General features: G+C 30.5%; 2 protein-coding genes across 2 annotated transcripts; both read right to left on the minus strand.

Moving 5' to 3' along the window:
• Nucleotides 1-505: 505 nt before the first annotated feature.
• LOC114324238 (uracil-DNA glycosylase) lies at nucleotides 506-1,315 on the minus strand. Its single transcript, XM_028272026.2, has one exon. The coding sequence runs from the start codon at nucleotides 1,313-1,315 to the stop codon at nucleotides 506-508; it is 810 nt and encodes a 269-aa protein (XP_028127827.2).
• Nucleotides 1,316-9,189: 7,874 nt separating this feature from the next.
• Nucleotides 9,190-10,960, minus strand: LOC126881805 (uncharacterized). The gene has a single exon (XM_050646386.1). The coding sequence runs from the start codon at nucleotides 10,893-10,895 to the stop codon at nucleotides 9,303-9,305; it is 1,593 nt and encodes a 530-aa protein (XP_050502343.1). The 5' UTR covers nucleotides 10,896-10,960; the 3' UTR covers nucleotides 9,190-9,302.
• Nucleotides 10,961-14,262: the final 3,302 nt, after the last annotated feature.

The following is a 14,262-nucleotide window of genomic DNA, read 5'->3' on the forward strand; positions in this document are numbered from 1 at the left end:
CTTACCCTCTACTTCAAAGTTGAATTTCTGCCGTTGGTTGCTTTTACTTGGGGGGTGACAGTCACCCCTTCTCAAGGGTGAAAAAAGCGAATTTAAAATAAGTCCCGAAATGGACAAATTAAGTACCTAATTCTAAGCAACTCTCCGGACTTAATTTAGACACTCGTTTTTTCACCCCGTGTAGGGGTGACTATCACTCCCCAAGTAAAAGCAACCAACGGCACAAATTCAACTTTTAAGTGAAGGGTAAGGAGAACCTAATTCCAAATTTTCATGCAATTTGGAGTTGCCCCTGAAAAACTCCAAAACGGTCATTTATTCGGCTATTTATTTTATTTATATATTTATTTTATGTATATACATATTTTATAGATATATACCATTTGTTGCTGTCTTTAGAAAAAACAAGTTAAATTCTTTATTAAAGGTATATTTAATACAATTCCCTAAAAAGAGCTACATCACAGAACTAGTTTTCGATCGGATAACCGATCATCATCAGCCTTTAGAAGTTATCGAGTAAGAAATATTGGTCAAAACCAAAATCACAACGTAAGTGCAAACATTGATTTAAAAAAGAAGGAACAGGGCACCAATCTATTTCATCAATATTATGTTCTTTTAACCATTTATTAGCTAGTGAAAAATGTTGGCATCCGAAAAAATCGTTCTTTTCGTTTCTAGGAGAAGGATGTCCTGCAATTAGAATGTTGCATGAAGAATTCGCAAAAACTTTCTTCACATCTTCACTTAAGTTTCTAGCGTACAGTCCCCAAAACATAAATACCAAATTCTTGTTTTTATCTTGTAGTTGTCTAGTCAATTCTCTAGTAATATTCTGCCAACCTATAGAAAGATGACAGTCGCCACCAACTCGTTTTGTGAGAGCTGAATTTAGAAGAAGTACGCCTTGCCTAGCCCAATATTCTAGATTTCCACAATCTTCTGAAAATGGTCTAAGCTTTTCTTCACCTATATCGCTTTTAACTTCTATTAATATATTTCTTGTAGAATCATAAACAGTTTCGCTATTACTGAATGCCAAACCAGTGGCCCCCAAACTTGGATCTTGACCAACTATAATAACTTTAACACATTGAGGACAGCAAAAGGTCGTAAAATTCCACATTTTGTCACTTGATGGATACCATTCTGGATCTTCTGTTAAATGTAAAGCGACGGTTTCTAAACACTTTAATTTGTTGTTGAAAACACTAGCCAGAAGAGGTTGCCACAATTCGGGTATATCACTGTTTTCAAATAATATAGGATATTTTTTAACAAAATATATAAACGGGTAATTATTATTAGCCATTTTATTTATAAATATGAACTAACATCTAAGTATACTCATACTTCACTTAAGTATTATAGTTAAGATATCATGTATCGTAAATTACAAGCCTAATCTATCTTATCAATTATTTATTGCAATGCAATACCTTTGTTCCTAAGTTTATTTATAAAATACAACATATCATTAATACATATTTTAAAAAGGACAGCTAAATACTATAGTACTAAACTTGAGAGCAAAATAATCGACTCACTCCATGAATTATATACGTTAGATGCCTCGAATTTCCTACACCTGTTGTCCGATTTAAGTGACTTTTCTAGTATGTTATAACCTTATATATTAATGTATTAAGTATTATTCCTTGAAAATATCGCTGTAATAATAATATTGCCAGGCAGGTAAATGTCCTTTTATACCGGGTGTTACAATCATACTGTGTTTTTTCCTTAAAGATCGAAACACCCTGTGGAAGATTCTAGCACAAATAAAATAATAAGATTAAAACTCAATTGTAGCCTTAGCCCTAATTAACATTTTATTTTTGAATCATTTGCTTATGTTAAATAATAAAAAAGTTAGGTACGTTAACAACTACCGATGATTTTCATCAATAAATCCCCATTTTCTGCTTAGTTTATTACTTACTTACTTACTTAATCCAGAACTCGTCTGCCTTTCGGTGTGAGTTATTACGGAGTTAGGTTCTCCGTCGTTTTCTTCCACATTTGTTTCCATGTCCTTCTATCCATGGCCAATGCTTTTGTTTCCTCCCATTTTATTCCCCTTTTGTCGGCCGCTTTCCTCACTTCTTCTGTCCACGTCTTTCTTGGTCTTCCTGTCTTCTTTCTTCCCATATCTCTCGCTGCATATATTTGTCTTACTATTTTCTCTTCTCCTCTTCTCAGTACATGTCCGAGCATCTAAGTTGTCCTTGTTCGATTGTTGTTGTAACTGGATGTATTTTCAGATTTTCTCTAAAGGTCTGATTTCTAATTTTATCTTTCCTTGTTTTCCCCTTTATTGTTCTCAAAAATCTCATTTCTGTACTTATTAGTCTATTCTTTTGCCTTTTTGTTAATGCCCAAGATTCACAGGCATAGGTTAGAGTGTGTTTCACAATCTTTTTTACTATTTCCGTTTTTATATTCTTAGGTATTTTTTTCTTTTTTAAAAAGTTACTTTTTATAATATTTTACAGCTTACCAGTCTTTCCAATTCGTTCATTTATCTCATCTTCTAATTTTCCATCCCGGCTTATGATTACCCCCAAATACTTATATCTGTCTACCTGTTCAAGTTGCTTGCCATCTACTTCTATTTCATGTTTTTCTTTTTGTCTTACAATTATCATTGTTTTTGATTTTTCTTTGTTTATTTTCATATTTCTCATTTTATGCTCTTCATACAATATATTTTTATTTTCTCCTAATTGTTTTTCTGACTCCCCAGTGATCACCAGGTCGTCTGCGTAGCATAGTTCTGTTATTTGTATCATTCTCAACTTCCAATATCCTACATTATATTTTCTCCATTTGTGTTTGCATTCTTTTATTACGTCATCTAGTACTAGGTTAAAGAGTAGTGGGCTCAGGACACAACCCTGTTTTAATCCAATGTTGCTGTCGGATACTTTTGATTTTTCATTTCTTGTCCTTACAAAGCTTTTCGTTTTTTCGTATAAACTCTGGATGCATCCTATTAGATCTTGTTCAATTTTTCTCTTCTCTAGTATTTTACAAATATCTTCTCTTTTAATTCTGTCGAAAGCTTTTTCCATATCTATGAAACATTACATGAATTTCTTTTTCATTTTAGTTTAGTTTATTAATAGGCTATTGATTATGTACTGTAGAAAGGAACTACAACGTTAACGGGGTTTTATTATTTGATATGGTCAATGGATCTCTATATATGAAAAAACCGCGGAGTGCATTTACAGGGGTGCGTTTTTGAGAAATGGGTGAATTAGTCCCTGGGCACAGGTTACATTAGGCTGAGTTCTATGCACTTTTGGTACAAACACGTCTACATAAAAATTGTTCCTGGTTAAATATCCTATCTAAATATCACTTTTTTAAGTCAAAGATACTTTTTTTACAAAAATATATTCAAAAGAAAAAGCACAAAGAAACCCAAAAGAAAGAAATTTGGTTTTTGTCCCTTAACTTCTGTCCACGGGGATACAGGTATAGATGTTGCTTCACAGAAAACAAACTTACTTCTTTTCTCTTCAAAATGCTGCTTGGTAGAGGTCATTACGATTTAAAGTTTTCGAAATATGATTTTTCAAAATTTGCCACTCAAAGTAATTTTAGGCAATTTTCATTGTTATTTCGCACATATTGTTCTGTAACTTTTTTCTACGTAATTTTAGATATATGCAATGGTACATGTAATAGGAAGAGAAATGAATTACCTTTAAAATAGTCAACTGCATAACGTTGTGTGGCTTTTTTAAGAGGTTATGGTTTTTCAAGATTATATACCTTTAACGATTTTTCATATTTCTTACGATTATTTTTTAATTTCTCATTATAACTTTTTTCTTCTTCATTTAGGTATATATTATATAATAAAATAGAAAGCTTATTTTGTTTCTTTTAAAACGGTGTATTATAAAAAATTCTAGGATTATTTTTGAATAAGATGCGCTTTATAAGATATGATTTTTCAAAATGTAGTAAGTAGGTACTTAAAACGGTTTTTGATTTGAGGATTATTTTTTAAATTTCTTATTATAACTTTTTTATGTGATTGTGTGTTATTATTGAATTTTATTTTTAAAGGTATTACTTTGGGATCCACTTGACTGGGGCTGACTAACTTCAAAATATAGATTAGGTAATTCCAATATTTACTGTCAAAGCTCCTGCACCACAAGGTTTGCTTGAAAAAATAGCATGTAAATGTACCAAAGGATGTACAAAAAACTGCGGCTGTAAGAAGATAGGAATTAGTAGTTCAATATTCTGCAAAGGGTGCATGGGTATTAATTTTGAGAACTCTAAGGTAACTGAGGTGTCAGAGGAAGATATTGAAGCTAATGCTAACGAAGAGATGGACTATGATTTTGAAAAAATTTTAAATGTCAACGTTTAAATAATTTTTAACAAAGTTTTAAGTAATTTTAACTAAAGTGATGTTTTCTAAGACTAATGTTTATGTAATTTTTGTAAAAGAAATAATTTTAAATTATACAGGTTAAAAAATATCAAAGAATCACTCGGTCTCCATTATTTAAATATAGATGAGACACCATTTTAAAGAACAGAAAGTAAACTCTCTTTATTGAGCAATATATAGTATATTCATGTACAAGAAAAAAAAAAGTTATAATGAGAAATTTAAAAAATAATCCTAAAATCAAAAATCGTTGCAGCTACTTATTACATTTTGAAAAAGCATATCTTATTTAAAAATAGTCCTACAATTTTTTATAATACACCATTTTAAAGTAAACAAAATAAGATTTCTTTTTTAGATAAAATATAATATATACATAAATGTAAAAGAAAAAAAGTTATAATGAGAAATTTGAAAAATAATCGTAATAAATATAAAAAATCGTTAAAAGTATAAAATCTTGCAAAAACCATAACCTCTTAAAAATGTCGCACAACGTTATGCAGTAGACCATTTTAAAGGCAATTGATTTCTCTTCCTATTACATGTAAAATTGCATACACCTAAAGTTACGTAGAAAAAAGTTACAGAACAATATTTGCGAAATAACAAGGAAAATTACCCAAAATTGCTGTGAGTAGCAAATTTTGAAAAATCATATTTCTAAAACTGTAAATCCTAATGACCTCTACCAAACAGCATTTTAAAGAGGAAAGATGTAAGTTTTTTTTTCCGTGAAGCAATGTCTATACCTATATCCCCGTGGACAGAAGTTATGGGAGAAAAAACAAAATTTCTTTCTTTTGGGTTTCTTTGTGCTTTTTCTTTTGAATATATTTTTGTAAAAAAAAGTATCTTTGACTCTAAAAAGAGATATTTAGATAGAAAATTTAACCAGGAACAATTTTTATGTAGACGTGTTTGTACCAAAAGTGCATAGAACTCACCCTAATGTATCCTGTGCCCAGGGACTAGTTCACCCATTTCTCAAAAATGCACCCCTGTAAATGGTAGCACTCCGCGGTTTTTCCATATATAGATGTGAATTGACGATATAAAATAATTTTTTTTTAATAAAACCCCTTTAACGTTGTAGTTCCTTTTAGCTATCTTATTTTGAATATAATCAATAGCCTATAAACTTTAGCTTAGTTTATTAAACAAGTCTAAAGTAGGCCATGAGAAACTAACAATTTGATGGATGTCGAATTGGTAAAAGTGAGAAAGGGTCTGGTTTGTTGTTAAATTTATTATTTAGTCTGTATAAAGTTTCCATTAAGTCCGTTTTTTTTTTGTTGCTTGGTGGAAATCTAACGCGCTACAATGCTGTCGGCTGTCGAAGAACTTAGCTACAATGCTGTCGGCTCCTTATATTGGTAAACATTTTTTGCTAATGCACGATAATGCAAGGGCTCACGTTCACGAACTGCAACCGAATATTTACAACAGGTAAATCTTCGGACTTTAAATTGGCCATCGCATAGTTTAGATCTTAACCGGACCGAAAATTTGTGGGACATAATTGGCAGAATACTACGACAGCATTTGCCACCTCCTAGAACCTTACAAAAGGTAGAAACAGTAGTTCTCGAGATTTGGAATGATATTGATCAAAAGCAAATACAGTGGAACTCCGATAAGTCGGCCTCGGATAACCCTGGAGTCCGGCTAACCCAGACCGACTTTCATCAGACAAAACAAACATTTTTTCAGTTTGACTGAGTTTTTACCAAGAAATGAACAATACTGTATACAACTGTACGTAATTTAGATGTACTGTGCATACGTATTTCATGTTTTTGCAATTATTATAATGGAATTTTTCTGCAAATATACTGTGTTTTATTAATTTTTACCATATTCTCCGGCTAACCCGGATTTTCGCTAACTCGACTTATCGTGGTTCCACTGTAGCATACCTCATTTGTAATATAAAAGTACATATCTCTTTTATTATCGAACTTAAGGCGAATGAATCAAAAACAGAATGTTGAGAAAGCCTAAGGCTACAATATTGAGTTTTAATTTAAATATTTTATATTTGCTAGAATATTCCACAGGGTGTTCAGAACATTAAGAAAAAAATACAGGGTGATTGATACACCCGGTATAAAATGACATTTACCTGTATAGCAACAATATTTTTACATTGATTTTCTTAAATAATAAGGCTATCTAGAATCTAGATAAATTCTAGACATCTAACATGTATAATTCATCAAGTGAGTCGATTATTTTGCTCTCAAGTGTATTATAACAGTTAAAAAAATTAAGGGAACATAAGGATATAAAACAGAGAAAATGGTCAGAAAAGGACTAATAGATGTATTATAACAGTAAATTGTGCAGAGTACTATCAAAAATATACAAAATATAAAGAAAATATAATAACACCATTTAGCATTATTATATACACGGTGAATTTTTAGAAAGACATTGTTGGATAATTCCATTAGGGTACCTACAGAATAATATTCAAAAAAGTTAGTTAGAAAAAATGTTGGCCACGATATTCTACAGACTTGGAAAATATGCCAAACAATACAAATTGATTAATAACTAGGGGTAAACCAAATACTTATCCAATTTTTTCTTTTCATATTCCCTGATCTTACGATTTGATTTTCCACATGAATACACAGGGTATTTATTCAGTGTTATGATCAATTTTATTTCCATATAGCTATGAAATATACAGGGTGGGTCAATGAAAAAAGTTCACCTCGATATTTGGCAGTATTTATTGGACTTTAAGGATGAGGAAACAGGTCGACTTTTGTTCTAAGAGGGACACATTCTTATGATACATATATCGGTCATTTGGCAACCCCTTCCCTTCCACTTCCCCAACCTCTTGTTTTCAATTAGGAAATATACCATGTCCGGCACATCATTACAAAGGCATTTACATGGTATTTAGTATTTAGACATAACGATTGTCCACGAATTATTATTCGATACTTGCACCGTCTTTGTAAAAAAGTCTTAATTCATTTAAAGTACAACACTTCTTAAAAATGAAACATAAGGCCTTTGGTTTGCTAATATGTCATTTTTTCTGTCACAACAAAATTGAATTAAAACAAATACTGCAAAAGCAATAAATTAATTGTAATGTAACGAAAATTAAATCAACCTAAAGTTATAAAAATTAAACAATTTACTTAAATTAATATCATCAAATTAATTGATTAAATGTTCAAAATGGTATCCATAACAGAAAAAATGACATATTAGCAAATAACAAGCGTTACGTTTCATTTTATAGAGGTGTTGTACTTTAAATGAATTAAGACTTTTTTGCAAAGACGATGCAAATACATATTATAAAAAAAATCGTGAACAATCTTTATGTCTGAATACTCCATGTAAATGCCTTTCTAATGATGTGCCGCACATGATATATTCCCTATTTAAAAACAAAGGGATGAGAGAGTGGAAGAAAGGGGTTGACAAATGACAGATGTATGTATCGTAAGAGTGTGTCCCCCTTAAAACAAAAATCGACCTGTTTCCTCATTTCCTTAAAATGTAATACATACTACAAATATCGAGGTGGACTGTTTTCATTGACTTATCCTGTATACCCTGTAGGATAAAGAAAAAATACTTAAATATTAATTATTCACTTTACATCATACGGTAAACAATATATATTTTATGTTCTAGTTTTCAAATTAAGTTTACCAGAAATCATTGAAGAATATTCAAATGCATATCTATGAAATATGAAAATCGTAATTCTCTTTTTTATTACACCCTGTATACCTATATTTATTAATGTTATCTGTTAAACTTAATTTGAAAACTATGTAAGAGTAGATATATTGCTTATCTTACTATATAAATCAAGTAGATACTTACTTATTTATTCCTTTTTCTATAAAGAATATTTATTTCATAGCGATTTCCAAATAAAAAAGAACTAACAAATAGCCTGTATATTGTAATATGTATTGCGAGGGGAACCTAAATATGACAAAATATACAAAGTGTCCTATTTAAAAATTGTATGTTTACTGTAGAACATTATTGCCGACATTTTTTCCAAATAACTATTTTGTAGTTATGTACCTACCATAATGGACATATCGATCAATGTCAATCTAAAGACTTACCCTGTATGTTGGATTTATTGTTGATGTGTTAAGTTCCACGGATTGTGTTGTACTAAACCATACATACATAATTTATTTGATTATTTCATTCATAGGAGATTCTGACCAATAGAAACATTCTACAGAAATTAGAATTAAAGTGATAATTTTTGATAATATCCTCTTGTCAACCATTACGTCAGAGGCCCTTCGTTACTACGCAAAAATGAACATTCAGTGACTTTAATGACAATTATTGTTTTACAACTTGTCACAGATAACACAAAGAAACACGTTTAGCAAATATTCAGGTGACGATATCAATAAAATATTAGTTAAATTTATTTCAAATGACAGTTTTATTCATATTCATGTATTCATTATCGACTTGTTGCCCTCGTGCCACTTTGACATAATGTGTCAAGACATGTGATGTAAAACTGTCAAAGTGTCGCTCGAGAAACAAGTCGATAATTTTAGAGCTTTCGTGCAATTATTACTAAATATTTTTCATTTCATAGTAAAATTTTAACAAAACTGGGTAAATTGAAAAGATGATATAAAATAAGCATTGCTCTTTAACAAACAAGTGATTGATTCAACTGAGCACGGGGAACATAAGGATCATATAATGGAAAGGGTTATCATGGAAATACAAAAATACTTACGACTAATGCAGCAGATTTAATATACGGTAATGCATATAACTATCGTACACAAAAATAAATAAAACATTCAATAAGCATAAAGATACAATTCCACTTAAATTATTCACCCTTATTTTATTCACTTATGCTCAACTTGCTCAATTTGTTTTGAACCAAATTTTCAATTTCACTTGAATCAACAATTAAGTGCGCACATGTATTTGGAACGGGACCTGATTTTTTAACAGGGCACCAATCTATTTCATCAAGATCATGATCTTTTAGCCATTTATTAGCTTGTGAAAAATGCTTACATCCGAAAAAATTTTTCTTTGGGTTTCTAGATGGATGTCCTGTAGTTAGGACGTTGCATAAGTTAATTACGTTTTTGGCGCTCTGTCCCCAAAACATACATACCAATTTCTCGTTATTGACGTGTAATTGCTTAATCAATTCCCCAGTAATATCTTTCCAACCTATTTTGAGATGGGAATTGTTGCCAATATGTTTTGTGAGAGCTGAATTTAGAAGAAGCACTCCTTGCCTAGCCCAGTATTCTAGATTTCCATAATCTTCTTTAAATTTTCTGAGATTTTCTTCACCTATATCGCTTTTAACTTCTTTTAATATATTTCTTGTAGAATTATAAATTTTTCCTTCACTGCTGAATGCCACACCAGTGGCCTCAGAAGTTGGATCTTGACCAACTATAATAACTTTAACACATTGAGGACAACAAAATTTCGTAAAATTCCATATTTTGTCACTTGATGGAAACCAGTCTTGATCTTCTTTTAAATGTAAAGCTACATTTTTTAAACTATCGAATTGGTTGTTGAAAACAGTAGCCATCAGATCTTGCCACACTTCTGGTACCTTACTCTTTTCAAACAAAATAGGATATTCTTTAACAAAATATTCAAACTTATGATTATTATTAGCCATGTAATTTCTTGAATTATCCAATTCACTTGAATCACCACTTAAGTGCACACATGTAGTTGGAATAGGACATGTTTTTGGAACAGGGCACCAATCTATTTCAGCAATACCATGATCTTTTAGCCATTTATTAGCTTGTGAAAAATGTTTACATCCGAAAAAATTTTTCTTTGGGTTTCTAGATGGATGTCCTGTAGTTAGGACGTTGCATAAGTTAATTACGTCTTTGGCGCGCTGTCCCCAAAACATACATACCAATTTCTCGTTATTGAAGTGTAGTTGCTTAATCAATTCCCCAGTAATCCCTTTCCAACCTATTTTGAAATGGGAGTCGTCACCAATACGTTTTGTGAGAGTTGAATTTAGAAGAAGTACTCCTTGCTTAGCCCAGTATTCTAGATTTCCATAATCTCCTTGAAATTCTGGTCTAAGGTTTTGTATACCGATATCGTCTTTAACTTCTTTTAATATATTTATTGTAGAATTATAAATTTTACCTCTACTACTGAATGCCAAACCAGTGGGCTCAGAAGTTGGATCTTGACCGACTATAATAACTTTAACACATTGAGGACAACAAAAGTTCGTAAAATTCCACATTTTGTCACTTGATGGATACCATTTTTGATCTTCTTTTAAATGTAAAGCTACATTTTTTAAACTATCGAATTGGTTGTTGAAAACAGTAGCCATCAGATCTTGCCACACTTCTGGTACCTTACTCTTTTCAAACAAAATAGGATATTCTTTAACAAAATATTCAAACTTATGATTATTATTAGCCATCTTATTTCTATATTTGAATAAAAAAATATTTTGCTTTAAGGTTTTGTAGTAAGAATATCAAGTTCAGCAAATTATAAACCATTATTTATCTTATCCTTATCAAGTATTATTGAGATAATAATTTATATCGTTGCTGTTATATTGATTCAGTGCATTGGATATTGCTTGCAATTGGCCAGTATACAGGGTGTTTCATTAATAATTGGAAAGATTTTAAATCTAGTACTGTTACTAATAAATCAAGTGTAAAACTGAGAATAAATCAGGTATGGGCTAAATCACTAACAATAAAGTTTTGATGTTGATCCAGTTGTCTTTCACCTCTTTCAACGTAATGACCTAATTAATTACTACCTAGCAACCCACGTACCACGTGTGTGAGTCATATGTTGCCCTAAGGCTATATCCATAGGAATTATATCCATCCTTTGGATTTTATAATGTATCCATTTATGTAAGATATTTCGTCTATTTTTAAAAGGTTTAAACATTAGTATTTTTTGGTGGCTTAGAACGTTCTTGTAACAATGATGATGCCCTTTTTACAGAGCAAAATCGTTTTGTGATATTTGTGATATTTGTGATCCTTTTAACCCCGCACCTGCCACGTGGGGTGCTACTAGCAACCCATAACACATTTTTATCAAATATTTGGTATTTCAAGTTTGGTAACCGTGCTGTGCGTCATAGTAGCTTTCTATAATATTATTTAGCATAGATGTGTTAGCGTTTAAAGTGGTTATTTAGTGTCATTCTGAACTTGTAGCTCTAAAGTCGAATTGGGGTGTCATCATCTGGCACTTTAAGTTTTAATTTTTTTTTGTATTTTTTTTTATAAACAGGTCAAACTTTCATTATTTATTGAAATAACTGATTTAAATTATTAACATAGACTCTATACTCACTAAATCTTAATTTTTCTAGATATTTTACTTCACTTCATTTATTACGGCTTGGTACTTGGTAATTTGCTTATAACACATTTTTCATTTTATTTTTTTTTTATAACATATTAGTGGCTAATAAGTGAATAAAACATGTTTTTTATATTCTTGTGTTATTCAACACAATATTTTGTTTTTTAAACAAGTAGATCACAGAAAACTTTTATGGGGTGCTGGGAGCACCCCACGTGTCAGTTGACGCCTTGCAAAGCCACGTGGCAAGTGCCGGGTTAAGGGTTTTTTAATAAATAAACCTTTTACCAAGAAACATTTTTCATTAAATTTACTAGTAATTAATGGTGTACAGCCAGCTACAGGAAATTCTGCCTTGTGGCTAACAATAAACATGGAATAACTTAGATATAGGTTATGCTTGATACAAGAATTTAGTCCAAGATTATACGAACCCACACCCTTGTTTAAATCTGGTATAACCTATTTTATGTCTATCAAAGTCATTAGAGACAAGAATATACATTCTTTTTTTATTTGTTTTGTGAGTAGGTATACTCCATCTAATTTACTTACCGTTGCACGTCATCCGCGTCATAGCCCGTGACGTCACATGATACCAACACGAAATATTTAGACAGTAAGTGTGTTCTTTTTTACAATCACTTTGCCGAGTACACGGGAATTACAGCCACTAGACATATTTTATTATATACGCGTAGAAATAATATTTAAATATTTCTATTAATGTTAACTTAAAGAAATACACAATAGTATGTTTTATTTAATTTGTATAAATGCATTATAAAGCGTTTTTATGAATCACATTTGTTCGGAATACACTGTAACTATAATCGAACGAAGGTGATATTTTGGCATAAATTGGTAACATTTATTTGACAGTTGCGGTGATGACACTTCATATTGGTTTATACGCTCTGAGCTTCGCTGGTGGCGCTCCTAGCGGATTACTGGAATTATCTTTCACCGGTAATTTTTAAATTTATTATTTAATTGTTATCGCTTAACATTTACAACGCAAAAAATTAATTAAATTGTAATCGATTTTTTTAAGATTTTGCTAATCATTTTGACGTTCTATTGATAAAATATGAATTTCTTACTTCGGATACTTTCACAATTATCGTGTAGATGGCGCTAAGATTTTTAGATTAAATTATAATTACATATTACGGAACATTAAAAAAACTTAAATTCAGTATTTAAAACTTAAGTATATTTAAGGTAAAAATATATACCACAGCTTTGACCTACTAATATTTTTTATAATTAATGTTTTTAATTTTAATTTTACATTAATCACTTTGACATTTATGTCAAATTTCCGGTAAACGTTTACAGACTTGCCACTACTGGCGCTCGAGAATTTGTAAATATCCCCTCTACGTACGAGCTCACAGCGGATATTCTTTACTATAAGTATTTGTTTCATTATTTTTACTGTTTTTATTATGTACTTTAACGTAAGATTATAACTTAATGCTTGTTCTCTATTTCTAAAGTTTTTATTTATTTACATTGAGTATTAATTTGTTTTGCTGTATAATACACTTCCTCAAAAATTGTGTGATGTATTTGATTTAAAATGAATTCAAGAATTTTTTGTAATTGGGCAAAAATATCAACTTAGATCTCTAACATAGATAATGACGTGCAACGGTAAGTAAATTAGACGGACTGTATATAATAAAAAAAAATGTGAGCTAGTATAAAGGGAAATGATAAATATGCTTTAAACTTTGAGATTCTATTTTATTCAACTTAATTTTTGATTGGAATTTTGCTATTTTTGGTATATTTCACTCGTAATACCGATTGTTTTTATGATTATAATATGCCTTATGAGTCTCTTTTTGTGTAAAGAAAAAGGACCGAACTAAAAAGATGATAATTCGAAAACTACTATTCTATTGTTTTTAAAATAGTCGCTCATACCTGTCAACTTTGACCGGCTGTATCTCAGGAACCACTAATCACAATAATTAAACGTTTTTTGTTTTAAAAGAAGCATCCTGCTGCGTAATACCGTTGTCGTGGTTTGATTTATTCGAATACTTGCCGAGATATTCTATTTTGTTTATAAGCCAAACAATTGTAAAATTTTTTCTAATTTTAAAACATTCCTGAGGCCACTTAAATAGTCCAATTTCAATTCTGTAAAGTACATCAGGTAGGTACGATGTTTTTTATACGAAAATCATAGTTATTCTGCAACTTATTATGTATCATGTATCATAACTATTTTGTTTATTATTGCGACCGTAAATTGTTAATTAAACATTTAATTGTTTCTAAACTATTCGTTCAATTTTCAATGGCTTCTGGAAATAAAATCTATGCCTACCAAAAAGGTTTTATGTCACGAAGTTATTCAATTATTGATAAATAATTACTTACCTAAAATTTTAGCCAAAAATAAAAGATATAGTTAGGAAAACCCACATTATCCG

Source organism: Diabrotica virgifera, chromosome 3 (assembly GCF_917563875.1).
Source record: "Diabrotica virgifera virgifera chromosome 3, PGI_DIABVI_V3a".
Classification (NCBI taxonomy): domain Eukaryota; kingdom Metazoa; phylum Arthropoda; class Insecta; order Coleoptera; family Chrysomelidae; genus Diabrotica; species Diabrotica virgifera.

What these genes read in the sequence shown, in the direction of transcription:
- LOC114324238 (XM_028272026.2), bottom strand. Translation starts at nt 1,315, where the DNA reads ATGGCTAATAATAATTACCCGTTTATATATTTTGTTAAAAAATATCCT.
- LOC126881805 (XM_050646386.1), bottom strand. Translation starts at nt 10,895, where the DNA reads ATGGCTAATAATAATCATAAGTTTGAATATTTTGTTAAAGAATATCCT.